The sequence below is a fragment of the Sinocyclocheilus grahami genome, unplaced genomic scaffold, assembly GCF_001515645.1.
Source record: "Sinocyclocheilus grahami isolate Dianchi unplaced genomic scaffold, SAMN03320097.WGS_v1.1 scaffold815.1, whole genome shotgun sequence".
NCBI lineage: Eukaryota > Metazoa > Chordata > Actinopteri > Cypriniformes > Cyprinidae > Sinocyclocheilus > Sinocyclocheilus grahami.
Window position 1 is genome coordinate 137,353 of NW_015505994.1, and position 27,622 is coordinate 164,974.

The 27,622-nt window shown below is 35.9% G+C and overlaps 2 protein-coding genes and 1 pseudogene across 2 annotated transcripts; 2 read left to right on the forward strand and 1 right to left on the reverse strand.

The window, feature by feature from the left end:
- Positions 1-606: 606 nt before the first annotated feature.
- LOC107562263 (oocyte zinc finger protein XlCOF20-like) lies at positions 607-6,511 on the forward strand. The gene is made up of 3 exons (XM_016246879.1): positions 607-816; positions 3,585-3,933; positions 5,378-6,511. Exons 1-3 carry the CDS (start codon positions 787-789, stop codon positions 6,187-6,189), a joined length of 1,191 nt encoding a protein of 396 aa, XP_016102365.1. The 5' UTR covers positions 607-786; the 3' UTR covers positions 6,190-6,511.
- Positions 6,512-8,833: 2,322 nt separating this feature from the next.
- Positions 8,834-12,200, reverse strand: LOC107562264 (zinc-binding protein A33-like). The gene is made up of 6 exons (XM_016246880.1): positions 11,384-12,200; positions 10,624-10,719; positions 10,245-10,466; positions 10,015-10,159; positions 9,494-9,520; positions 8,834-9,397 (listed from the first exon to the last, which is right to left on the reverse strand). The coding sequence occupies exons 1-6, from the start codon at positions 11,933-11,935 to the stop codon at positions 8,850-8,852; spliced, it is 1,590 nt and encodes a 529-aa protein (XP_016102366.1). The 5' UTR covers positions 11,936-12,200; the 3' UTR covers positions 8,834-8,849.
- A 3,544-nt stretch (positions 12,201-15,744) lies between these two features.
- Positions 15,745-27,622, forward strand: part of LOC107562252 (formin-A-like) — a 45,640-nt pseudogene continuing 33,762 nt past the window's right edge.

The window sequence follows — 27,622 nt, forward strand, 5'->3', positions numbered from 1 at the left end:
GAGGGGAAAAAAAGAAGGAAAGAAAAAAAAAGGAAGAAAATTACATAAAGTTCAATGCTTTCAGAGCATTACATGTTTTCAGTGCTTTTTTGTTTGTTCTAAGAGATTTACATATAATTTAAAGTCATTTATAAAATGTGCAACATTTGGTTTACATTGAGCCCACTTCTTCTTATGTATATGGAATTTGATAATTAGCCAGATTTCAGTCAGCCAGCGCGCGCAGTGACGAAACAGCGTGTTTCAGCGGTGACTCATCTGAACGCCTCTGATTGGTCTTTGTATTCATAAACTCAACAGAATAGTATGGGATTGGTTATAATGTGCAGCGCTTTAAAAAAAAAAAACGTGTGTGTCTCTGGCTCTGTGCCAGCCAGCGAACGCAGATTTGAATTTAGCTGCTGGAGATGTTTTTCTTTTTTATATATGCATAGTTTACATGACAAACTGCGCATTTCACCCAAAATTGTTTGGGATCACAAGGGATTCCAGAGATGAAGGGTGCTGTGATTGTGGACCATACTCCCAATAGGTGGCAGTGATATCCGATGTTGTAGTTTAAGCTCCCCTGTAAACGAAACGAAGCAGAAGCAGCTTACATTTTCTTTTACAGTTCAGACAGCGCTCAGTTTCCAAAGAAACCAGCAGAATTGTGAAACTAGCATGTTTAAAATGTAAAAGTGGTAAATGAAGGATATAACATATCTGTCCATGCTGGATATTGATGGTTTCATTACGTAAATCTGTCAGCTGAAGAAAAGGGAGGCGTCGCTGGAAGTAAAGCTGATGGAGAGAGACACAAAACTGAGCAGAGAGGTTTGTAACGTTACATTAATAAAGATTCACTTAATCCTCAATGATTGTGCGTGCTTGTCTTTCCAGATTTTTCCTTTCTTTCCGCTGAAATTCTTAAATTGATCCATTCGGATTTTGCTTCAAGATCTGTTTACACCCAGTGTAAACCACCAAACTTGTCCAATAAATAAAAATGAACATAAATGTCCTTAAACATTGGCACATGCACAGATATGCACAGATGAGTTTCGTGGCAGATTGATACCGCAATGCTTATATGTATCAGTATTTGCTAAGAAAGTATTGTAAGCAGTGTTGCCAGATTGGAAATGTCCAAGTGTCGTACCAGAAGCTCAAAATGATCGCATTTGGAAGAAAATGATCGTACACGAGTCAAAGCGTACAGAATACAGCTATTTATCTACTAGACTAAAACAACATCTTTTTGACACAACCTTCAAATTATCACAATAAATAAATAACTATGCTAGGGCCCTATGAAATACCTTTTATTTTTTCCCAAATTCCTTTTTTTTTGAAATTCCAAATTGAATTTTTTTTGGATTCTGTTTTTTTCTTTTTCCATTTCAATTTTTCTGGACTCCTTTTTAAATGGTTAAATTACATTGCATTAATCAAAAGCACGTCTAATTAAATAATGAAACGTACACTGTAAAAAATTACTGTGAATTTAATGGTAAAAGACTGTAAAAATGCTACAGTAAAAACCTGTTAAATGGTTAATGGGAAATTCCCCTACTATATTCGGTGAAAAACTGTATTGGACATTACATGTATTGGACATTAATTTTACGATAGTATACCGTTTTTGGAAGTGAAAAATACCGTATAATTTACAGTGAATAACCGTAAATTGACATTCCCAGAATTCCCTGCGTTACATTTCAAATTTGATGTTTTTTTGTTGAAATAACTGTTTCTTCTTAGTTTTTTCTTATCAGTTTTGTATATTAGGGTTGAGTGTTACACCTAATGTTGTTACATTAATGTTTATTGCATTATTTCAGTTTCATGTGTGTTACCATGATGGTGTTTGGTGTTTGTGTGAATGACACTGTGCACCTTCTATATATGTTATTATTTAAAAGCTGCTTGTGATGGGCTTTGGTTCATCATGTGACTTTCTCATCACCACCTGCATTTGGTGGTTATCAGTATATTACAAAGGTACAAAACAGATTTCAGTGCTTCAATAGGTTGGTATATAATAACATTTTATCAGTTAATGAAATTACGGTATTTAACTGTAAATTTAAGTTAAAACCTAAAACGTTGCTACCGTATTTTTTACAGTAAAATTCCGGCAACCTCAGCTGCTGTTTTTTTACCGTAAATTTTACGTTTTTTTTTTACAGTGTATACAATTCAGCATCAAATCTATTAAAAAGTTTAACAAAAATTATATGTTTAGGGTTTTATGAAATGTTCTATTTTTCCCCCTTGTTTATTGTTACCAAATTCTGTGTTTTAATATGTCTAATTATTTGAATGCATACAAACTACTTTTATTTATAGCCTTATGAAATGTTTTTTTTTTCTTTAGAAATTCTGTGTTGTGTATTTTATTTTTTCTGGTTATCAAATGAAGGCATAACACATTAATTTAATTCATCTTTTAATTAATGAAAATTAAACAAATTTTATTTTTTGGCAAACAAAGGGGATTTACAATTTAAAATTAAAACGTGGAAGAAATATTGTGATTATTCCTTAATAATTTTAGTAGTAGTAGTTGTGTGTACATTCTACTGAACAATAGTAATACATTTCTGGCAGAAACTATATATTTTTGACTCTCAGAGCAGTTCTGGGGATGTTGTTCATGTATTTATGTCCTATTTAGTGAGAAGGCAGATGCTGAAATCACCGCGAGCGTCACGCGCGCTTCAGTATGTGTGTAGTAAACAAAACCGCGTGACATTCATTCAGACCATAGACTATGATTCAGACAGACACAGAACATGCAGGATTTATATTTAAATAGCCTTTTTGCGGCTTAATATTTACAGATACTAGTCCATATCACGATTTAAATGTAATGACCTTCCTTTGATTAATTCATTCAAATTTTGACAAATTCCGTGACATTCCGCGTTATACAGTAAATTCCGTTGACTGGATTCCGCAATTCCATCCGTGTTTAATCATAGGGCCATAGGCGTACCTTGTGGGAAGGTCCAAGCTCCACTTCTGAGTCGCTGTCATCAGAATCCTGAGTGTTGCCAGCTGTTGAGGGGTCTGAGGTGTGCACCAACCCATTTAGAGCGTCTGTAATGAGCCAATTTCATTGCTTTGTTTTGATGAGGTTGACTTTGGAAAAAAACACGTTCTGAAATTATCGTACATTATGGAATTTTTTTCCTTTTTGATCGTACATCGTACAGAGGTCAAAATTATCGTACAAATACGATAATTATCGTATGTCTGGCAACACTGATTGTAAGGGCTAGTAGAAGCTTCAAGCATTCCTGTCAGACATAATGACCGAGCATGGCTCCAAAAAAATTTTTTTTGTACATCCAGTCTGCCAGCAGTTTTTATTCTTTAAAATTGTTTTTTTTATCTTATAAGGGCTAGTAGAAGCTTCAAGCATTCCTGTCAGACATAATGACCGAGCATGGCTCCAAAAAAAATAAATAAAAATGTTTATTGCTTTTTGTACATCCAGTCTGCCAGCAGTTTTTATTCTTTAAAATTGTTTTTTTTATCTTAATAGGAGCGGCAGTCGTTATATAAATGTATTGCCACTGTGATTCTTTGTTTCTTAGGCGATGGAAAAGGTTTCAGTGGGTGTGACTGATGGGACAGATTCAGTCTGGAGCATCAGAGATCAGCTCTCTGAACAGAGATCCAGAAACACACAGGCCTCAGAGATCAGTCTCAGTTTACTTTGTTACACTGACATTCAAGAGAGTGTGTGTGACAGTCATGAATCCACCAATCAAATCTCCACAGAGTCTTTGGGTTCAGACTGTAACGCTGAAGAAGAGCAGACACCACTTAAGACGTGCTCAGTGAAGCTGGAGTACTGCAGGAACCTAACGAAGATGAAAAGAGAAACCACAGCTGAAGAAGAACAGAGCGATGATGATGACGATGATGTTTTTATTCCATCAGGTAATTTCCTTTTAACTTTTTGTAAATTTTTAGTATATTTGTCTGCCTTGTCAATACCTGTTACAAGAAAGATGGTTTCAAAGTCATCTTTTTTTTTATTGTTGTTTGTTATCTGTGTGCAAAAGTCTGGCTTTTAACCATGATATATAAATTATTAAGGGCTGTAATTAATGCTAGTTTTTAGGGCTGCGCGATTATGACAAAAATCATAATTGTCGATTATTCCCTTGAAATTGTAATTGCGATTTGTTAATTACGATTATCACAATTTACATTGAATGATGTTTATACCATTGTTTGATGCAACTGCATGCCGTATTTTTATATGAAAATAAACAAGCTGAAAACACTAACTGAAAAATGTTGTGCTTTTCCATAGTATTAAGCCTAAAATGTCAACTATACATCGGATTGGTTTCTTCTTTAAATTATAAAAAAAGTAAAAATATGAATGGTATTATAATGCTATACTAAAACTAAAATTAAAACAATGGAAAACCCCTTAAGATAACATGTAGAAAGAAAAAAACGCATCTTAAGCACGCAGAATAACATAAGTGGACTTTGAACGATTACGTAATTGTGGCATCCAAATGGTAATCGCGATTAGAAATTCGATTAATTGCATAGCCCTACTAGTTTTATTATATGCCATTTATTTCTTGCTTGTATTTTGGGGGAAAACTTGATTTCTCATCCAGTCTAATTTTGTCCCTCAACAGTGTGCAAATTGAAGGCTATAAATGCAAATATAAATGTATGAATGTAGCTTATGCTACAGTTAAATCCAAGAGAAGTATGTTTTTCATAACTGTTATAACTTGACGGTTAATTTACTTCCAGCGTCAAAATCTGCTACTTAAAGGGATAGTTCACCCAAAAATGAAAATTCTGTAATTAATTACTCACCCTCATGTTGTTCTAAACAGCCTCCATTCATCTTCGGAACACAAATTAAGATATTTTAGATGCATTCCGAGAGCTCTCTGACCCTCCCATAGACAGCAAGGATCCTTACACGATCAAGGCTCAGAAACGTAGCAAGAAGTTCGTTAAAATAATCCATGTGACATCAGTGGTTCAACCGTAATTTTACGAAGCTACGAGAATACTTTTTGTGCACCAAGAAAACAAAAATAATGAATTTATTCAACAATTAGTCTCCACCCTATAGCACCATTTTGGAGAGTATCACATACATAAACAACATATGCAATGTATGTTTACGTATGTGATACTCTCCAAAATGGAGCAATAGGGTGATGCGGAGGAGACTAATTTACGAATTGTATAAACACAAAATATTTTACTCTAAGCATGTAAAAGTGATACTTAAGGTCTTGTTTTCTGCAAAAAGCTAAAATTTGTTCCCTTCCATTTCTTTTTTGCTTTACATTTGTCACAATATGATTGATTTTTGACTATATACTGTGTTTATTTTTAGACTTAAAAGAGGAAAGTCACGTGGAGGAGATGCATCAGAAACCTCATAATGTTTCAAGTGAAGAAATGTCTTTCACGGGCCATGAATGTGGAACGAGTTTAGTTCAGGAAGGTCAAAAACCATACAAATGCCCTCAGTGTGGGAGGAGTTTTTCACAAAGAGAACAGCTTGAAATGCATATGAATGTTCACACCGGAGAGAAACCTTTTTCCTGCCATGAGTGTGGAAAGAGTTTCACACGTCAAGGAAGCCTTAATGTGCACATGAGAGTCCATACTGGAGAGAAGCCTTTCCTGTGCCCTCAATGTGGAAAGAGTTTCAGTATTAAACTATATCTTAAGAATCACCTGAAAATTCATACTGGAGAGAAACCGTACACATGCACTGAGTGTGGGAGGATTTTCTCACAAAGAGGACACCTTGACACGCACATGCGTTCTCACACCGGAGAGAAACCTTATTCGTGCCGTGAGTGTGGAAAGAGTTTCACACGTCAAGGAAGACTCAATATTCACATGAGAACTCACACTGGAGAGAAGCCGTTCACGTGCCCTCAGTGTGAGAAGAGTTTCATTGGTAAACATTACCTTAAGGATCACCTAAAAGTTCACACTGGAGAAAAACCGTACACATGCACTCAGTGTGGGAAGAGTTTTGCACATAAAGGAATCCTTAATGTGCACATGAGAGTTCACACCGGAGAGAAACCTTACACCTGCCACGAGTGTGGAAAGAGTTTCACACGGGCAGAGAGCGTCAAAGATCATCATCTACGAATTCACTCTGGAGAAAAGTCAAACTGTGATCAGTAAAACCTGATTTTGGGTTTAGAACTTGTATCTGATACAAGAAAGACAGTTTCAGAATTGCTTTTAAAGTCACTTGCTCTACATATATGCTCTGCCTTCTAATCAAAAACAATGTTTTTCTTACTGTAAAGTAAGCTCAACAAAAACTCTTTGTGCACAGCACACAGACCCAACTAATCATTAATGAAATTCATTGTTATCTAATTTAATAATCAGATTTTATTTGAAATTGCAGCTATAATACTTTTTAAATGTTTAATCATAACAGTTCTGCAGGGCCATGGACTGTAGACTATTTAATTGTATGTAATTTGTGTATTTAATTTGATGCTTATTTAAAGGGTCAGTTCACCCAAAAAATGAAAATTAGCCCATAAATTACTCACCCTCAAGTCATCCTAGGTGTATATGACTTTCTTCTTTCAGACGAATCTAGTGGGATTTATATAAAAAATTGTCTTTGATCTTTCAAGCTGTTTAATGCCACTCAGCGGGTGTTGCATGCATCCGTCCAAAAGAAGTAAAATAAAAAGCGCCCATCTATATATATATATAACAAAAAAGTGTCTCACGCGACTCCGGGGGGTGAATAAAGGCCTCCTGTAGCGAATCAGTGCGTTTTTGTAAGAAAAATATCCATATTCAAAACGTAATAATCTATTTAATCTAGCTTGCGCTCACTGTTGTACATGGAAGACGTTCCGGGCGGATAACGTATGAGTTTGGCTTTGCGCATGCGCCGCTCAGAAGTGACGAACGCAGAAAACAAAACAACGGTCACTTATTATAAGTACAAAACAAGGATTTGTAAAGAAGAATGTCGGAGGATTTCGATATAAGCCAAAATTAGACTGGTTTTCCTTTGCTAAAGTAAGGAAACTTTGCTTCCTTTGCTCCTGTTAACAAACGTTGGTTTTCACAAGACTCACCGGCGCATGGGCAGCACTGACCTCATACGTCATCAGCCCGGAACTGCTTCCAGTGTACAAAAGTGAGCGCGAGCTACATTAAAGTGATTATTAAGTTTTGAATATGGATATTTTTCTTTCAAAAAAGCATCAATTCGCTACAGGAGGACTTTGTACACCCCCCCGGGGCCGTGTGAGGGACTTTTTTTTTTAATGGATGGGCATTTTTTATTTAACCTCTTTTGGACTGATGCATGCAACACTCTCTGAGTGGCATTAAACAGCTTGAAAGATCAAAGACAATTTTTTATATAACTCTGACTGGATTCGTCTGAAAGAAGAAAGTCATATACACCTAGGATGACTTGAGGGTGAGTAATTCATGGGCTAATTTTCATTTTTGGGTGAACTAACCTTTTAATGTTTATTAATATACATATTCACAAAAATCAGGGTTATAAACTGCATTTAGAACTGTCCTAAAATTGCAGACTTTGTATCTGTCCCCCACCGACGTGAACCTTGAGATCGTCATGGACCTTGTAACTCTCCACCGTCTTGAAGAACAAAAGATCAAAGCAGCGCAAGGCTAGTCTGTTGTATGAAGTGATGGTCATGTACTTCACTGGAGTGCTAAAAGCCACCTTGAAAAAGGACTGGATTCCTCTCGACCTCAAACTGCAAAAGAGTGAGTGGAGTTTGACTATCAAACAGTCCCACCAGAGACTCTTTTTCTGGTTATTATGTCCCAAAATGTCTGAATTGGTTGCTGCATTTGTCAAAAATCACTTGGTGATGAGGCCTGGGATTCATGGATCTTCATTAGCTTATGTTGCATCTGTTTTCCATAAATTTAGTTTTTTTAGAGGGAAAAAAGCACAAAACAATCAAGCTATTGCACCTAATGTTTGAGGAATTGGTTGAATTTCCATTCATTTGAGAAATTGCAAAAAGACAATGGCTCAAAATGTAGTTGTTTGCATCATGAATATAAATGTGCAGTGAAAGTGATGGCAATGAAGGATGACTGAAAGCAAGTGAGGGGGTGAACAAATATTTATAGTGCAACATTTAAAAAGAGAAAAGTTTTTTTGACAAATGGTTACTATATGTCAGTCTTATGAGCAGCGAGAATGGAAAATGTTATGTAGTGAAAAGTTAGTTTAGTTTTAATTTCTTCCAAACAAAGCTGTTGCTTTAAATCAAAACAGGCACTGCTATGCAAAATGATCAACGATTATTATTATTATTTTTTTTCATTGTCATTAATGGCATGTTTACTTGTCTCCCTTCAGCTAAGTCTCTTCGTTGGACTCTGCAGTATAAGGAGTACATGAACTATCCGGTGGACCCAGGGCGCTCCCAATCAGACCAAACAGATTCTGGCCACACAGTTCAACCTCAGACTGCATACACCAGACCTCATCATCACTGTACGTCAATGATCCACTAGTCTTAATTTGGGACATGTAACAAGCAGCACGAACATGTAACAAGTAGCACAAATTTTTTACATTTCATGACGTTGACATGACACGACATGCCATTTTCACCTGACTCCAGATTAGTCACATGGGTTTTAAATCTAATGTGATTGGCTAGAAATGTTGTATAATCTTGATCATGGATATTAGATTCAAAGCCTTGTTACTTTGAATTTAGCAAGCACATTTATTTTTTCTTGTCCTTTAATTAAATAACAACATATGCATATTTAATCTTTCAGATCAAGTGCTTCATGTTTGGAATGTATATTCATTTATTTGAAATGACAGGTGAAATGATCAGTGGGCTTGAGTTTTTACCTTCATCATTATAACATGGGCTGAGGAATGGATAGAGTTTGTCAGTGAAAGACTGACCAGTGAAAGAGTAGATATGAGAGCTGGACTCCACGTCATAAAAAGAGACCAGACCCTCCTTATAATCCACAAACACACCAACCTTCTCAAGCGTCTCTCTCTGAGACAAAGAGACACAGGGATTTTCACAAGCTTTATACTGATTCTCATTTCTCAGAACCAAAGTCCAGCATCCATCCTCAGGACTCAGTCTGACCTTCCCCTTCCTATTTATGGATTCTCTGGCCACTCCTAAATCCCACTCAGCCTTGCCCTTCACCTGAACCTCAAAATAAAATTTCCCTGAAGAGAACGCCTCTTTTCCCAGAATATCTAAACATGAATCAAATCTCTTTGGATAGTTAGGAAGGTTCTGCTTAATGTTTCCATGACGGACTTGTTTTCCATCCTTAGACAAGATGAGTTCAGGATAAGCTGTATCGGGATCTAGAGTCACATCCACTAAGAGAGAGATCAGAGAATATGAAGAAGCATTCAGAAAATTAGTTTATAAATGCAAAGCAAGTGTATAAGAGAAGTGCAGCTCACAGACTGTACCTGCATACTGCTGCATCATCTTCAACACTGTGGACACAAATGACAATGAGACTGAGCAACAACTATTACATATTGCTGAATCCGTTGACCTCAGACAATTATGCTGACTTGTCCCTCAGTTTGTAAAAATGAAGAAAAAAAAATCAAGAGTTGCACTTGGCCTATTTATGTCACTGTTGGTGGAAAATCAGTATGGTTTATTTACTGTTACACCATAAATGGGCAATTGTATCACCAGTTGTATGCTAAAACATAATTTTACGATAAAAGGTGCTATGGTTATATTCAAAAACATTTACTCTTATTTGAAATTGAAAGTATTTTTTAAAATGTTCATTCATTGACTTCAATGTGTAAGTGTGTTTACTTTAAATTCTACTCTAAACTTTAATTTTACAAACTAATCAATGTGTCCACATTTATTTCCTCTGAAAAGCATGTCACATGCCATCAATAGAGCTGCAGCTGCATTTAGCCCGTGAACAAATGTAGTTTATACACGGAATTTAATATTGACTTACCAGTTTGACCAAGATTTTTATGTACAATTTCTAATTCCTTCAGCTGAATTAGAGCTTTATTGAGAGTGCACACATTCGTATTAAAGTCAGTACTGATCTCCGTCCAGTTTTTAGTTCGTATAGAAGTGCAAATGGATGAGTAAATCTACAGCAGGAGATAGAAGAAATGTATCAGCATGAAAAGCGTTTTATAACGCATATGCTTTATCATTAATGAGATGTTCACAGACCTGTAGGAGGTGGAGATCATCCTCAGTCTGTGAGAGCTGTTCCAGCTCCGTGTGTCTCCTCTTTAGCTCAGAGATTTCCTGGTGCAGCTCTTTAGTGAGATCTTTGGCCTGTTTCTCTGTTGATTTCTGCTGCTTCTCCATTTTCTCCAGCAGCTCAGACTGACATTTCTCAAAGGAGCGGCTTAGATCTTTGAAGAGCTCAACACTGGTTGATTTCTCTTTCTGTGAGATCAATTATAAGATTCATCTATATGAATTTAAATTGTATTTAATTTAAATTGAATAAGTTTATTTAAATATGGGTTCATTCAAAACCATTATAAAGCAGATAGAAATGTTAGAACACTATTAATTTTACATTATTTTATCTTCTATTCACCTTTCTCAGCTCTACTGAGTGCTGGATCTCTTGAATCTTCTTCATTCTGTCCTGGATCATCTGCTGCAAACATGTCTGTGTCTTTACGATCTGATTCTACAAAACAGAAAAACACAGAAGCATTTATCTCAAATTAGCTTTGAATATTGATAAAAAAAAAAAAAACATTTAAAGGCCCCAGGAATTCAAAATTGTGTTTTTGTATCTTTTAATCCATTTCTGACAGTTCGAAGGGTAACTTGTATTTGAAAAAACCTGACAAAATCAACTTCTAGCAGATGGAATGAAAGACGGGTGAGATCTTCAATCTGTCAACACACATTGCATTTCATTGGGTCTTTTATAGTGTTTGTATTTCTTGCCTTCTTCTCTTGACTCTCCTCCTCTATAGGAACAGTGATGTGATTCCTGTGGTCTCCTTCGGTGCAGGACAGACACACACACATCTGGTCATCTCTGCAGAACAACTCCAATGGTCTCTCGTGTTTCTGGCATATATAATGCTCCAGATTTTCCACAGCATCGATCAGCGTGTGTTTCTTTAGACGCGGTTAAAAAAAAAACATTTAAAGGCCCCAGGAATTCAAAATTGTGTTTTTGTATCTTTTAATCCATTTCTGACAGTTCGAAGGGTAACTTGTATTTGAAAAAACCTGACAAAATCAACTTCTAGCAGATGGAATGAAAGACGGGTGAGATCTTCAATCTGTCAACACACATTGCATTTCATTGGGTCTTTTATAGTGTTTGTATTTCTTGCCTTCTTCTCTTGACTCTCCTCCTCTATAGGAACAGTGATGTGATTCCTGTGGTCTCCTTCGGTGCAGGACAGACACACACACATCTGGTCATCTCTGCAGAACAACTCCAATGGTCTCTCGTGTTTCTGGCATATATAATGCTCCAGATTTTCCACAGCATCGATCAGCGTGTGTTTCTTTAGACGCGGGACTCTGTGATGTGGTTTCAGGTGAGTTTCACAGTAAGAGCTTTGACACATCAAGCAGGACTTAAGGGCTTTCTGCTTTCTTTCATCACAGATGTCACAGAACACATCAGATCTTCCTAGCTCAAGCTTCTCCTTAAAGTGTTGCACAACCTCTCTGAGTGTTGTATTAATCTTGAGATGAGGTCTTTTGCTGAATTTTTCATTACAGATTGGGCAGAAACAGCCTGGATTGGTTTTCCAGCATTTGTTTAGGCAGGTTCTGCAGAAGTTGTGTCCACATGGAGTGGTGACTGGATCATTGAACACATCCAGACAGATGGCGCACTGGAGCTCCTCATTTAGAGGACCACTGGAGGATGCCATGGCTGAAAAGGCAAACAAGACCCTCTACAATGCTGAATTGAACGGTGTAGATAATGCTAATACTGTTTACTGATATGGCCAGGGCTTTGCCTGGCTATCCACTTGTTAATAAGTCAGACGTCATATACGTCACCGCTTCCGGGTCCAAACGCTCTATGGGATGCCACAAGAAAACAACAAACGGTGCTTATATACACTCACAGTGTAATATAAAACTAACAAACAAATTATAATCCTAACCTTTAACTCCATACCTAAATCCCAGATAGCCAGACAATGAAAATATAAATAAATAAATATAAAAATGATTTGTGTCTGGGCGCTTTATGAGCACGAAGACTGTAGTGCACACCGCAAGTTTTTAAATGTTTAATATGAATAAACAGTGCTCATAAACGGCTGTTGAGATTCTCAAGTGAAGTGAGTTGAGGCTTGGACCCGGAAACAGCATTTCTTACGTCACGACCTAATAAGCGGATATGGGCATATACAGCTTTGTAACAATATACCACATACGGCAGGTATGGCAACAGTTACTAACAACACTTATCATTCATTATAATAAACTGGTCTAACTTGTGTGTTAACTTGTACATTTTCCTTTTCGTAAAAACAAAAGTCGAACCACGGTCATATCTGGGCTTGTGTTTAAATTCATGTCATAGATAAGGTAACAAAACAAAAATACATTTGATGTTTTAAAATGAAATACTGCAGTGCCTAGAAACAGCAATTTACCGTATGTCAAAGTACTTGATTGTCATCTCTGTCCTATATAAGAAAACTTTAATTCAGAAACTGTATAGGTCTTTGCAACAACATTTTCATAATGAACGGTAGCACAGCAAAACGGTAAAATTGTTATTTATAAAACAGTTGGCCCGCAATATATTTCTAGCCACAAAATAAACACCAGTTATAATTTACTGTAATTTTACTGGACTGTTTTTCATTCAATCATTCATTCACAACACATCTCGAAAATTTGCTTTACAACCAAACATATATGAAATATTCTGATATTTCAGAGATGGAATTGGCGCTTACATTTGCATCATAAGGCTTACCTGAATATCAGCTGCTATCACTAGTTTCCATTGAATGAATATCTGCTTATAGAGGCTTTGGTTCTTCTTCGGTTAAGATTAACCTTCACTAAAGTCTTTCACTACTTTCTCAACCAAACATATATGAAATATTCTGATATTTCAGAGTTGGAATATGGGCGCTTACATTTGCATCATATGGCTTACCTGAATATCAGCTGCTATCACTAGTTTCCATTGAATGAATATCTGCTTATAGAGGCTTTGGTTCTTCTTCGGTTAAGATTAACCTTCACTAAAGTCTTTCACTACTTTCATGAATATCCACTGCAACATAGCCATCATAGTGAAAGAAACTTCTGGAAGATATGTCGTTTTATTTTGTTCCTTTTTATTACAGTGGCAAATATCGAGTTAAGCTATATCTCTCGATGCACAGCTACAAATCGCCTGGACAACCGTCACGATCCTGAAGCGGGAATCTCAGATTTTTAAATTTCAACGGTTATTTTTTCTGACCGTCTGCCTGAGGAGAATCTGTTGGTTTGTCGAGGTAAGATATGTGAGTACTCATTTTGGTTAATTTTCATGATATAACAATTTAATTAAAAAATAACTTTTTAAGACGTTTATAAACAGGTAAAAAAACTATTTTAAAAAATCGAATTTAGGAAACCGTAGGTAAAATCACAAAAAAAGAGAGAGAAAATACTCACAGATAACAGTTAGTGTTCTTCGCTCCGGACGGTGTGACCCAGGCCAGGACAGTCCCTTTGCATGTCTCAAAGCAGATCTTTTTACAGAAATGAAAGTGAGATTCATCCGCAATAAATCTAGTTCCGAGTCTCTTCTCGGTCTAAACAGTAAGAGGCGCTGCAGATCTTCACCCCGCTGATAAAATCATTGAAGAAAGACAAGCCTGTGTCTGTTTACAGTTTTATTTGCATTAGGCTATTACATGTTTTTTTTAATTGTCTGACGTTTAATCGCTGATTTCACAATTCTGATTGAATTTTGTGTTAAAATAAGTTTTTTCTTTTTTTTTCTGTGAGAAAAAAATTCAGAGTGAGACAGAAATATACGGATTTAGGCTCAGGAAGGATCTATGAGACACTGTTCTTGACTTCAACTTGTTTTTTTTTAAGTATTTCTTTATTTAATTGAATTGTGTCTTTACATTAACAGGTTGGGCTTCCATGCTCTAAACATTACAGTAGTCCATTTAAAGGGACAGTTCACCCAAAAATGAAAATTCTGTCTTCATGTACTGCACCCTCATGTCGTTCCAAACCTGTATGAGTTGCTTTCTTAAGTCGAACATAAAATAAGCTATTTTGAAGATTACTGGTAATCAAACAGTTGGTGGTTGCCATTGACTTCCATAGTAGGACAAAAAAATACTATGGAAGTCAATGGCAACCACCAACTGTCAAACCATGCTGATTGTTTAAATGCAGTAACTGATTTGAATCATGCCACTTTAATAATCACACTATAGTTTGCACTTTACTTAAAGTTAGGATGACCATACGGGCCATTTTTAGGGGACGTACCCTTGCCAGTATTTCTATATTACCTAAAATATCCAGGTTTTGGCTGTTTGCACTATGCAGATCGATCTTTGTATGGCATTATTTCACGAGAGCTATAGAGAGCAGAGCAGACGGCTCCTTGTGCTTTTAAATCGCTCTCGCGGTACTTTGGTGTCTTACGATGATCGGTGCGCAGCTTCAAGTCGAACGAACGAACAAACTCTTGCACGTATTTCATCGCTTTGATCGTTCTCACCTTCTCACGCGCGACGCGCCACGATTGGTCGATTATGTACAATACCTTCACATTATTGGTCAAACTACTTTGAATGTTTTAGGCAATATAAAAATCCTGTCCAGGACGTGTCCCTTATAAATGGCACATATAGCCACCCTATTTAAAGGGGTCATATGATGTTGCTAAAAAGAACATTATTTTGTGTATTTGATGTAATGAAATGTGTTTATGCGGTTTAAGGTTAAAAAAACACATTACTTTCCACATACTGTACATTATTGTTTCTCCTCTATGCCCCGCCTTTCTGAAGCGTGTCGATTTTTACAAAGCTCATCGGTCTGAAAAGCGAGGTGTGCTGTGATTGGCCAGCTATCCAGTGCGTTGTGATTGGCCGAATACCTCAAGCGTGAGACGGAAATGTTACGCCCCTCACCATACTGTGATGCCCTGTCCGGCCGGAGCTACAGACATAAACATTAAAACCCATTATAAACGAGGCATTTGTTGCATCCAGTGGACCCCTTTAAAGTGTAATTGACTGCAGCGCCGTAGTGATTAGTTTGTGTCAGCTGTACGACAATCTAACGGTTGAATTGTGTTACAAATTTGAGACATATTCCGATATCCATGTTTTATTTTACTCGTCAAATTTGAGAGTACAACCAACTATATATGGAGACAACAGCAGAGAATGACTCTGACTCTGCAGCTGAGGGACGGACATTGCGTGTCCCACAGAAAGATGAGAAGTCAGATAAAGGGTGGAGGTGTATGACTTCATCTTTTTCTGTTTTGTTTTTTTTCCTTCAGGTAAGCCGCATATAAGGAAGTTACCTAGTAATAAATCTGCATGCCATACAAGCATACCTAGTTTTCTCTCACATAAACACGCATCCCTTTTCAGATGTCTGCAATCCTCAGTCAGTTTACTATTTGACAACACTTGATGGGTGATCTGAAATGTTTTGATCTCCTGAAGTCCAATGAAGAAGCATGAATTACAGAAAGACAGTGCATGTTCCTCAGGTAAGGACCTTTTCTTGGCTTTTTTTTCTTTCAAAATAACAGGTTTATTTAGCAAGTATTCAGTGAAAAAAAACTGTTTAACTACAACTTTGTTGAAATAGAACAGATAATCTTTTAAATAAACTGTTTATTTAAATACACAAAATGGGTATCAAATGTCAAAAACATTTGAAAGGGCTGTAAATGAATGTAATGGTGTGAATTTGTTACAAATAAGCTGTGTTCTCACTTTCATGAACAAATGAGTGCGTTTAATCTCCCTCACTGATTGACAGCTGATGACATTAAACAAAAGAAAAAAAAAACATTGTCTGTCTCTATAATGTGTAATAAAAAGTTCAAATTTACAAGAAGCGCAACCACGTGTCATATAAATTGGTGTCCACAAATCATTCTGATGTGAACTATCATAAAAAAAGTTAAACTTCCTCATTTCAACAGTTTGTTGTAAGCGAGTTAATTGTTACCAAACAATGTTGCATGGAGACTGCATGTGCTTGTCTTAAGAATAATCACAGCTCTTGACTTAACCTCTCATTGTTTCTACAGCTTAGCAACGAAATGCAGCTGAATGTCATGAACTGGGTGAAATCAGGCAAAATGAGTATCGATGAAGCTCTGATTCGGGCTAACAATGGCACATTGCACAAGCAGAGGAACTTTGAGCTGGAGGTGCAGTATGGGCTATGTTTAAAACTCCTGACCTTCATGTTAAATGAAGATTTGAAGATCTTATCAACGTTTTAAATATGCCTTTGTTTTGAGTAAAATTTTTTTTTTTATCATAAAATAGGTCAGCAAAATGGGTGTGTAAGTCATTCAGAGCACAGCTGGACTGAATTAGTCACATATTTTTCTTAAGAGCTTTGAAATGTTTTGACAGTTCTTTTTAAGGAAATGATTTGTTGTTCAACCAGTCTTCGTGGTACTAGCCCTAATATTATGAGCGGCTCTCTGTGGTTGTAATCAGTCCTAGTCGAGTTTTGTAAAGTGACATTTTGCAAAGAGGAAGTATTATTAGTTATTTCTTGAACTCTTTGTTTGACATTATCATTGATATCTCTGTTGCAGGAAAAACAGTCACAGTACAACTTCAGTGTTCGTAAGTTCAACCGCTACATATGGCAGAAACGGGTGTTGCAGGTGTGTATCTACACACTGAACTGCTTTTATACAGCTCTGGTCTTTAGAAACCACATATAACAAATGCACACCTTTTTGCATCAGATTGATTTCAGCACAAGCCTTTTGTGCAGCATTGAGAAAGGCATTGTGAAACGGCAGCTCTGTTTTTCTGAGGTGAAAAACTGCCATGATGCACCAGGTACCAGGTTCTCGATTTCGTTTAGAGATCGGTCTGACTATGAGCTGGAAGCTGCGTCCTTAGAGGACAAGCAGCAGGTAAGAACATCACATGCTACGGGGATTGAATTTCAGTTCTCTACCAGATCATTAAAGGAATAGTTCACCCAAAAATGCTAATTTACTCACTCTCAGGCCATCCAAGATGTAGATGAGTTTGTTTATTCACTGGATTTGGAGAAATGTAGCATTACTAAATCACTTGCTCACCAATGGATCCTCTGCAGTGAATGGGTGCCGTCAGAATGAGAGTCCAAACAGCTGATAAAAATAATCCACAAGTAATCCATACGACTCCAGTCCATCAATTAACATTTTGTGAAGTGAAAAGCTGCATGTTTGTAAGAAACAAATCCTTTTATTAAGGCTATTTTTTCTCAACTTCAAACCATTGCTTCCAGCAAAAAGTCCTTTTTTCATAATGTTATTTTTTCCAGTGAAAAAGTTATCCCGTCTAAATCAGGAGACAAATATGCACAGATCAAGCATACCTGACAACAGTCCAAAACAGTTCTAAACATAGATGTTGGTACATTTTCTAGACTATTCCACTGGAGAAAGCAAAATAATAGATTATCAACTCATATTTTGGCCAAAAGCAGTGGTTTAAATTTAAAATGCCTTAATGATGGATTTGTTTCTTACAAACATAGAATGTTAATTGATGGACTGGAGTCATATGGATTACTTGTGGATTATTTATATCAGCTGTTTGGACTCTTATTCTGACGGCACCCATTCACTGCAGAGGTCCATTGGTGAGCCAGTAAGCAGTGGTTTAAATTTAAAATGCCTTAATGATGGATTTGTTTCTTACAAACATAGAATGTTAATTGATGGACTGGAGTCATATGGATTACTTGTGGATTATTTATATCAGCTGTTTGGACTCTTATTCTGACGGCACCCATTCACTGCAGAAGTCCATTGGTGAGCCAGTGATGTAATGCTACATTTCTCTAAATCTGTTCTGATGAACAAATAAACTCTTGTATCTTGGATGGCCTGAGGGTGAGTACATTTCTAGTAAAAAATATTTCTTTAAATTAAATACATAGCAAATCTGCTGTCCTTTCTAAATCATTATTATTATGAGTTTGCATGCTTATTTGAAGATAATAGATCAAACTGTGTTTCTGATGACCTTCAGATCATGCAGCTGGTAAATCGGGTCATCTACAGTAACATATACAGCCCTCTTGTGAACGGGAACTCTGTTGAAATGCAAACTTCACACTTGCCTCCAACTCCTGACAACCTCAAAGAGGGCCACCTATTACTGCAGAGAGGAGGACTGGCATCATTCAAATGGAAGACGTATGCAAATTTTTAACTCTGTTTTGTCTGCTTGTAGACTAGTGCTTAGCAGTTGTTATACTAGTTAGACTGGAACATAAGTCACAAACATCTTATCACTTTCAAATAATCTTTAGGCCATGTTTGTTAACATTTTAGTGGTGCTTACTCACTAAGACAGGCATTCTGCTAACTCAAACAACTTCATAAATAGGAACTAGGGGCTGGATTCACTAAAATCTTATAATGAAAGAAGTTAAGAGATTTCTTAAGGTAAATATGAAGTTTGTAAGAATGTTCTTAAGTGCAATCCTTGAAAAATTCTAGTTCTCAAATATTGTTCTTAAGAACATTCTATTTTTTTTTCTTAAGAAGAAAATGACAGTCTTTAGAGTTCTCTGATTGACTGAATGGCTGAAGACTAAAGAAAATCATTTCAAAGGCTGTTTTTTTGCACTGCCTGCAGGTTACCGTAATAATCATAACAAGCTATTTTCGTCATAACCCACTTGACGGGCACTTGGCCTCACATCATTTAATGCACTGTGTATATATATATATATATACACAGTGCATTAAATGATGTGAGGCCAAGTGCCCGTCAAGTGGGTTATGACGAAAATAGCTTGTTCTGTGTATATATGTGTATATCTTTGTATATATACTGTGTGTGTGTGTATATATATATATATATATATACACACATACATATATGAAATATATATGTAAGCATATATATATATATGAAAATTTGAAATAGAAATATGTTATTAAAAAAAACGTATTTGATCACAGGAATAAATTACATTTTAAAATAGGTTGACATAGAAAGTAGTTCATATAAATTAAAATAACATTTCACAATATTATTGTTTTTACTGTGCTTTATAAGGTCCATTCACTCTTGTTCTTCACTCTTAGATACGAGGCTAATCTTCAGACTGGTCAGCTGACCTTGTTCCCAGTCACTCAGCAGTCTTCCAGCAGTGATGCAGGTGTGTCTGTTTCCTCCAGCGAGTCTGTCTGGAGTCTCTCAGAGATTTACGCCAGTGTGGATGATATCAGGTATACTGGGGGTGATGGGGCAGCTCTTGTCATCCATCTCTCCGACGGTAATGTCAGGGTGGACACCCTCTGCAACACAGACACCTTCACACTGCACAACGACAAGAATGACTTTGTGTGAGTTGAGTGCACTTTCAGTGACTGATGTTGACCTCTCAATAAGTAACAATCAAGAGAAAATGATTGTGAGGCCGAATGTTTCTCAACAACACTCTTTTTTTTTTTGTCAGGTTCCGAATACCAAAAAGTGACCACATAACCCCACAGGCCATAACAAATGAGCGAGATGCCTGGGTGAAAGCGATCAAACAGCTATGTGTGGACTGGAAAAGAAAGTCACATCTTGAACACTTCTATGAAGCCCCTGAAAAAGATCTCACTGATGTTACAGAGTCAGAAAGTAAGACACAGGACAACCACGTGCCGCTTGCACCTCCACCGGTGCCACATTCACTGAGACCACGCTTGCCCAAAACATCCCCGAATGTTCCAGCAGCACCAGAGCCAGAAACCGCTTCCCTGGAAGCATCAGAAGCAGAACCGAAGCCGACCCTTACAGCACAGAGCAGAGCTGTGCGCAAGCCAGACCGGACGCCCTCAGCAGTGCCCGTGACCTCACCAGTGGCCACGTGCTCATCACCAGCTCCGTTTGTTTTGCCCCCGCCGTTGCCTGTGCCGTCAGCAGTGCCAGGTCCTGTCCCTCCTGCCCCTTTGCCCCCTCCTCTGCCCATGAAATCCAAGCCACTTTCAGAGAGGACAAAAGCTTTTCACTGGGACCTGGTGGCTCAGGATAAGGTATCAGCTTATGTGTTCTGTTTTATATTTGGAAGGGCTCCAGATGTGGCAGATTTTTGGTCAGACCAGTGTCGTTGAGATACTATTATAGTTATTTTGAATACGTTTAATTATTTTTTATTTTTCACATTTTCTGTTTTCATTTTAATTTAATGCAACCTTTTAGCATTTGTTGTGTTTTATTATTATTATTATTATTAAATATGTCCATTATATATTTAGTTTTTATAATTTTCATTGTAACTTTTAAAGTTTTAGTAAATATTTCCAGTTTTCGTTAATATATATAAATTTTCATACAGTAAATTAAATAGAAATGAGAAATGTTGCTTTTGCAACTAATTGAAATAAAATACGTAGTTATAATTTTTTTATATAATGTGTATTTTATTTCGGTCAATGTTTATTTTATTAAAGTAACGAAAACATTTTTTAATAGTGTTAACTTTAGATGTAGTTAACTATAATAACCCTGGGTCAATCAAAATACCATTAATAAAATACCATTAAGCATTTTGTAAAATATCAAAATTGCTAAATTAATTGCTAGTTAATTATTTAAAATTATGAATTATGAACATGTATTTGAAGAAGTCTCTTGTGCCCACCAATGCTGCCTTTATTTGATCAAAAATACAGTAAAACAGTAATACTCTGAAATATTATTGCAATATAAACTAGCTTAAAAAAAATTATAATATATATATATATATAATAAAAAAAAAAAAAAAAAAAAAAAAAAAAAAAAAAAAAAAAAAAAAAAAAAAAAAAAAAAAATAAAAAAAAAAAAAAAAAAAAAAAAAAAAAAAAAAAAAAATATATATATATATATATATATTTTTTCCAGGCAGATGATAAAACAGGCAAATATTGTAATGCAAGTTACATTTATTGATGTATTTTCAGGTTTTTAATTTTACAGCTCATTAATATATATATATATATATATATATATATATATATATATATAAGCCTAAAAGTCTGAGATCACATTGAAAATCTGACTCAAAAGCTAATTTAAAGGGATGAAAAATGAAAATTTACTTACTCTCCACTTGTTCCAAACCTGTGAGAGTTTCTTTCTTCTGTTGAACACAGAAGAAGATATTTTGAAAAGTGTTGGTAACTTAAAAAGTTCACGGTAGCCATTGACTTCAATAGTATTTTTTCCCCCTACTATGGAAATCAATGGCTACCGTCAACTGTTTGGTTACCAGCATTCTTAAAATATCTTCTTTTGTGCTCAGCAGAAGAAAGAAACTCATATAGGTTTGGAACTATTTTAAACCTTTAAACCTAGAAACAACGCTTAGATTTTGCATTTTGACAAAATTAAAGCAAATAAATATTATGATGTAGAATGAAAACTGAAAATATAATAATGAAACTAATTCAAAATATGAATAAATGCTATAATACTAAAATAACACTGGAACAGATGATTGAAATTCTGAGTTTTACTTCCACCGCTGGTAATATAATGTGTAATGGAAAAAGTATTAAATTGGAAAAATGGAAACTGTTCAGAATTTTTGACCATACTTTATGGGGTGTTTAGCATCCCTTGAAAATGAAATTAAGCACATACAGAAAAAATGCTCAGGAACAGTTGACAGAAAACCTGATAAAACCTCAACGCTGACATCTGAACATGTCACATGAGCTACATCTAGGTGGCAGTGTTGCATTAAACTGACAAATCGACTACTTGGAAATTGCAGCATAAAAAAAGTTACTGCAATATTCCCATGCCCTCTAAGTGATACTAAAGCATGGAATATGTTGATTCATCACACTGGGTTTCGAGTGTTCTGTTGAAAATAACTCTTTGTGATGCTTGTTTCCCAGAAGCCAAGCTTTAGCATACATAAGTATGTTGATGTTCTCTTAAGCGTGTCAGAGACAGCACAAAGCATGTGTTATTTTTGAGCACCTGGTTTATTTCTTATGTTATGTTGCTTTGCTGGTGGACTTGAATAGCTTTAGTAGCTTTGTAATGTTTTTTTTACATGGTGTTCACTGACTTTAAAATAAAACAAAAAAACTTTAAAGATAAAACTGATTTGCAAATGGAAGTAGGTCCTTGTGATCTCAGCTGGTAATATTTAAACTAGGGATGCACCGATCCGATATTCAGTATCGGTATCGCTCCGATACTGCCACTTTCTGCTGGATCAGGGTATCGGTCAGACGAGACCGATCCAAATCCGATATTGTGCATATACTATACGGTGTTATTGTTAAGCCCTACGAAAGGCACAAAAACATTATAAAGCACCATAAGGTTTCCATGCATTATATTTCAAGTGTTCTGAGACCGTTCCATAGTTTAATGTGAGGTACAGATTAATATTTAAGTTGTTAAATTGAAGTTCATGTAAACCCTTCTCTCCGCTGCGGCTGTCAGTCATCCTCCGTTCAGCATTCAAGCTGCGTGTCGCATTCAGTTACGACAGTCAAGACGACGAAACTCTCTCAATGATGATACAATGTTCCTATTATTATACTTGATCTGTAACGTTAGATAAACATCAGCGGTTTTACATAAAAGTACTTTATCTTGCTGTTGAGTTTAGTGCTAAGTCTAAATCATGTTACTTTCTACCAGGTGTCTGTTAGAGATCACTACACTGGAGTAGACAGCACTATGAATTGTTCTTCACGCGCACAGTAGCTGAAATTTAAAACTGTTAAAAGACAAGGCTCAATAAACTATGGCACAGATATAATACACTACACATCAATGTCTCTTCCCTTTGTGCTTTGAACTTTTCTATGCGGAGCGCTGCGCGCTGTGACTTCGTGTTGCTTCAAGCTCATCATTCTACGCATGGGATGCGCATAAGCACTTTGTACCACTCCGTAATGGAGCCTTTCATGTAATAATACTTTTGCGCAATGAAAGATTGTTAATAGCCTTTCTTGTTGTGTCTTATCTATCCTATGTTGCTGCCTCATTACTGTGCTATAAAACAAAGTTTTTCATTAATATATATTACAATACAAAGAGCAATGTGTAACATTTGACCAGATTTATTTACTTTTATTTTTCCCCCACTAAATAATGTTTTTTCTCTAAATGTTTAGATTTTATAAAATTATTGTGAACTCATAATTTTTGTATAGTAAATTTTGCTGCTGAATTATCCACTAACCTTGTTTATAATAGTATTTTTCTCATTGATTATGATTATATATTTTTTAATTTGTTATTTTTCTTTATAATGAAGTTGTCTATATTTAGTAGATTGTGAGTAACACACAAAAGAGTGATGATCAGGTCAACACACACTGAGGTATAGCAATAAAAAAAAAACTGTGCTGGTATCGGATTGGTATCGGTATTGTCCGATACTCAGAACTTTTGGTATCGGATTGGGATCGGTTCTGAAAAAATGGTATCGTGCCACCCCTAATTTAAACCATCCCTAGAAGTGTTATACAAATTTTTGAGGCCACGTTTGTGTGCTTGATTGTTGAATTCTAATAGACAGCCACCATTTAATGTCCCCAAAGTGCACTTAAACTAAGTTGCGAGTTGGAAAGGGTTACTTTTACCTTGCACATGCAAAGTTTTAGACCAAAACAAAGACATTTCCACAAATTTTTCATTCTGATTTCACCTGAGCATTTCACAAAGAGGTAAATCAAGGCCTCGTCTGCTTGGGGAAGAAAAGAGATTGGATTTCAAAAGCAGGCGAATCCCTGTAAATCTGAACGACAACAATAACACCGGCAGCAAGCAAACGGCTGTGAGTTTCTCTCGCAGGTGCCTCAATTAGGGAAGCGGTATGAAAAATGCATGGCACCCTTACTAGCCTGTGTGTCAGCTATCTCTTCCCTTCCAAGTGTCCTCTTCCCCTGTCTCTGACAAGTTGCGGCGGTAGGCAATCAAGGCCCGGAGCAGCCCCCAGGCAATTTATCTCTCAGCCAGTCTAACACGAAGGGGCAAAGGGCTATGGAGCTCGGCAAAATGATAATACCTCCTCAGATGAATATTGCATGTTGATCAGTAATAACTCAGCCAAAAAACTCCCCGACTGCATGGAAGAGGAAAGAGACTAGTGGGGTGATTGAGCTCATAGGGGCTCTTGCATGATGTGAAGGAAATGCCTGCATGATTTACCCCATCGTGACTGTCCCATCATATACCACACCAGTATTATAACATTGGCTACGTAGTTTATGTATCTTTAGGGGTTTCGCTGAAGCATTACACAACAAACCGGCGGTTAGAAATGCGATGCCTTAGCTAGGTTCATTACCATGCAGCTTTATTCCACAGAGGCACAGACACTGTAGCAGACATAGCTTAACATTGCTGTGCGTGTGGATGGCTATGTGGTGAAAATACAGATAGAGGAATTATGGAATTGTGCATTGCACTTGTGTCCGGGTCTTATCATGAATCAGCTTTCCATCCGTAAGTAGCAGTTTCGGGTAAACTTTTCCACCCCCTCTTGTGGATAAATAAACAAAACGATTACAAATCATTGCTCAGTGAGGTTTATTTAAATATAGAGTATGTGATATCTTTGCTCCAAAACATGGTGAGTGTCTCACACAAGCAGTAATTTAAAACACTATACACACATTATTGTTCAAAAATTTGGGGTTGGTAATTTTTTTTTTTTGTAGTTACTTATGCCAAGGCTTCATTTATTTGATCAAAAATACAGAAAACATATTAAAAATGTGAAATGTTATTACAATTTAAAATAACTGTTTTCTATTTAGAGATATTTAAAAATTAATTTATTCTGTTGATGCAAAGCTGAATTTTCAGCATCATTAAATATGCTGATTTAATGTTCAAGATACCTTTCTTCTTATTAATGTTTACAGTTCTGCTGCTTAATATTTTTGTGGAAACTGATACATTATTTTTAAGGAATTTCTGATAAATAGGAAATTTAAAAACAACACTAATTTGAAATCAATATATAAAATAAAATAAATATAAGTGGTTTGGAGACTGGATCAAAATAAAACAAAATAAATTAAAATAAATGAACCATCTGTCCACACTGTCCCCCCGATGACAGGTTTGGACAATGGATATAAAATAAAATAGCCAGAGACCCCAAACATTTTAAATATATAACAATATTAAAAAACTATAAATTCACATTCCTGATCCTTCAGAAATCATTCTTGTATGCTGATTTGGTGCTCAAGAAACATTTCTGATGTTGAAAACTTTATATTTGTGTGAAAATCATGATACACTTTTTTAGGATTCTTTGATTAATAGAAAATCAAAAGAAGAGCATTTATTTAAAATAGAAATGTTTTGTAACATTATGCAAGTATTTGCTGTCGCTTTTGATCAGTTTAATCCATCCTTGCTGAATAAAAGTATTAATTTGTGTAACAAAAACCTTTTCAATGCGTCAATGCAAGTGTTGGAAATATGCAGTGTTGAGAAGGTTACTTTGGAATAAGTTACAGATTACAAGTTACCCTGTTTAAAATGTAATAAAGTAGTGTAACTATTTCAGTTACTTTATTAAAGTAATGTAACATTACATTTCATTACTTTTCTACATTTCTAGCAGATGTTTTCAACTGTAATCAATTAATCAACTCTCAGACAGGTTGTAACCTAAAGCTTTCAGTGGCAGTGTAGATAATTGGTAGACATGGTGCACTGCAAATTCAAACAAGAGAGCCAATAAAAAGCATCAGTATAGTATCGCTTTACTAAAAGGCCTTCAAATGGCAGGAGGCATCGTGCACATCCAAAATTGATATTATTCAACATATCCTAGATTTTACAGAAAATATTCATTTTCATAAGTAACTGTGATTTAATTACACATTCTTTCTCAGTAACTGAAACAGATTACAGTTACATTTATTTTGTAATTAAATTACGTAACACTGTTACGTGTAACTAATTACTCCCCAACACTGGCAATAGGCATAGTGCATTCTATAGTAAATCACAATTACAGTTTGACTATTTTATCCAATATTTGTGTGTCTAATTTTTCATGCTTATTTGGTCTGTTTACCCTGGTTAGGATACTGCTTTAAAAGACAGCTGCCTAGTTAGGTAGTTGGTGGTGTGAGGCAGTTCACCATTTTTTTAACAGGTCCATTTTGTTCATTATAACTACTTATTTGAAGTCTTGATATAATTTAACAAGTGTATGTCCTAATAATATGACAACTCAAAGACTAATCTGCTGCCAGACACTTTCGAGGTCTCTGCTGAGATTTACAGCCATCATTAGTAGCAGTGCTTTTATCCAGAGGACAGTTTTATTGCTTAGAGGTTGCTCTTTCATGTCTCTGGAGATCTCTGATCTCTGACTTTTAATTGCTGACTTTTAATTTGGTGTCTCGGAAAATCTGAGCACAGTTTGAGATTTCTTTTTAACTCTAGAGCTGACACATGTGAAATACTACACTGTAAAAAATTATTGTGATTTTAACGGTAAAAGACTGTAAAAATGCTACAGTAAAAATCTGTTAACTGGTTAACAGTAAGTTTCCATACTATATACGGTGAATAAATGTAATTACATTTAATGTAATCATAGAAAAGCTGTTTGTGATTAGCTTTGGTCCATCACGTGACTTTCTCATCACCACCAGTTTTTGGTGGTTATCAGTGCATTACAATGGTTCAAAACAGATATTAGTACTTCAATATGTTGGTTTATTAACATTACATCAGTTAATGAAATATGGTATTTTATTGTGAATTTAAGTTAAGTCTTTAAAACCTAAAATGTTGCTACCATATTTTTTATGGTGAAGTTCTGGCAACCACAGCTGCCGGTATTTTACCGTAAATGTCAATTTTTTTTTACAGTGTAGATTACAGATTCTTCCTTTGCTCTTAGTTGATGTCTTAGGAGATCATTCGTTTTTTTTTTTTTGCCACAGGTATTATTTTGTATACAAATGTCCACATGAAAAAATAATAAGAAAGTTTTAGGATTTTAAAAAATATTCATTTGATGCCATAGATTTTCTTTACTTAAAGGTGCTGTATGTAAGTTGTTGACTCTACTAAAGCATAAAAATACCATAAAATGTTTGCAGGTATTTAAGAAACATGCTAAGTTAACATACTTGTTTATCTGAAAAACAATGCTACAGTCAGTTATTCTCCTTTGAAAATGTGCGTTCGGGGCCAGAATGTCGGTCTCTGTTTTGGTTTGTGAAACCCGCCCACTGCCAGTTTACCCAATTGTATTTCGTCACCCCGGGTTGCCAGTTGGCGGAAAACACAGCGTATTTAATTTCATTCATCGTAAAGTGTGCTCGTTCCTGTTGGCGTCGTCAATCTGGCAACCTGCATGTGCGTCAAATC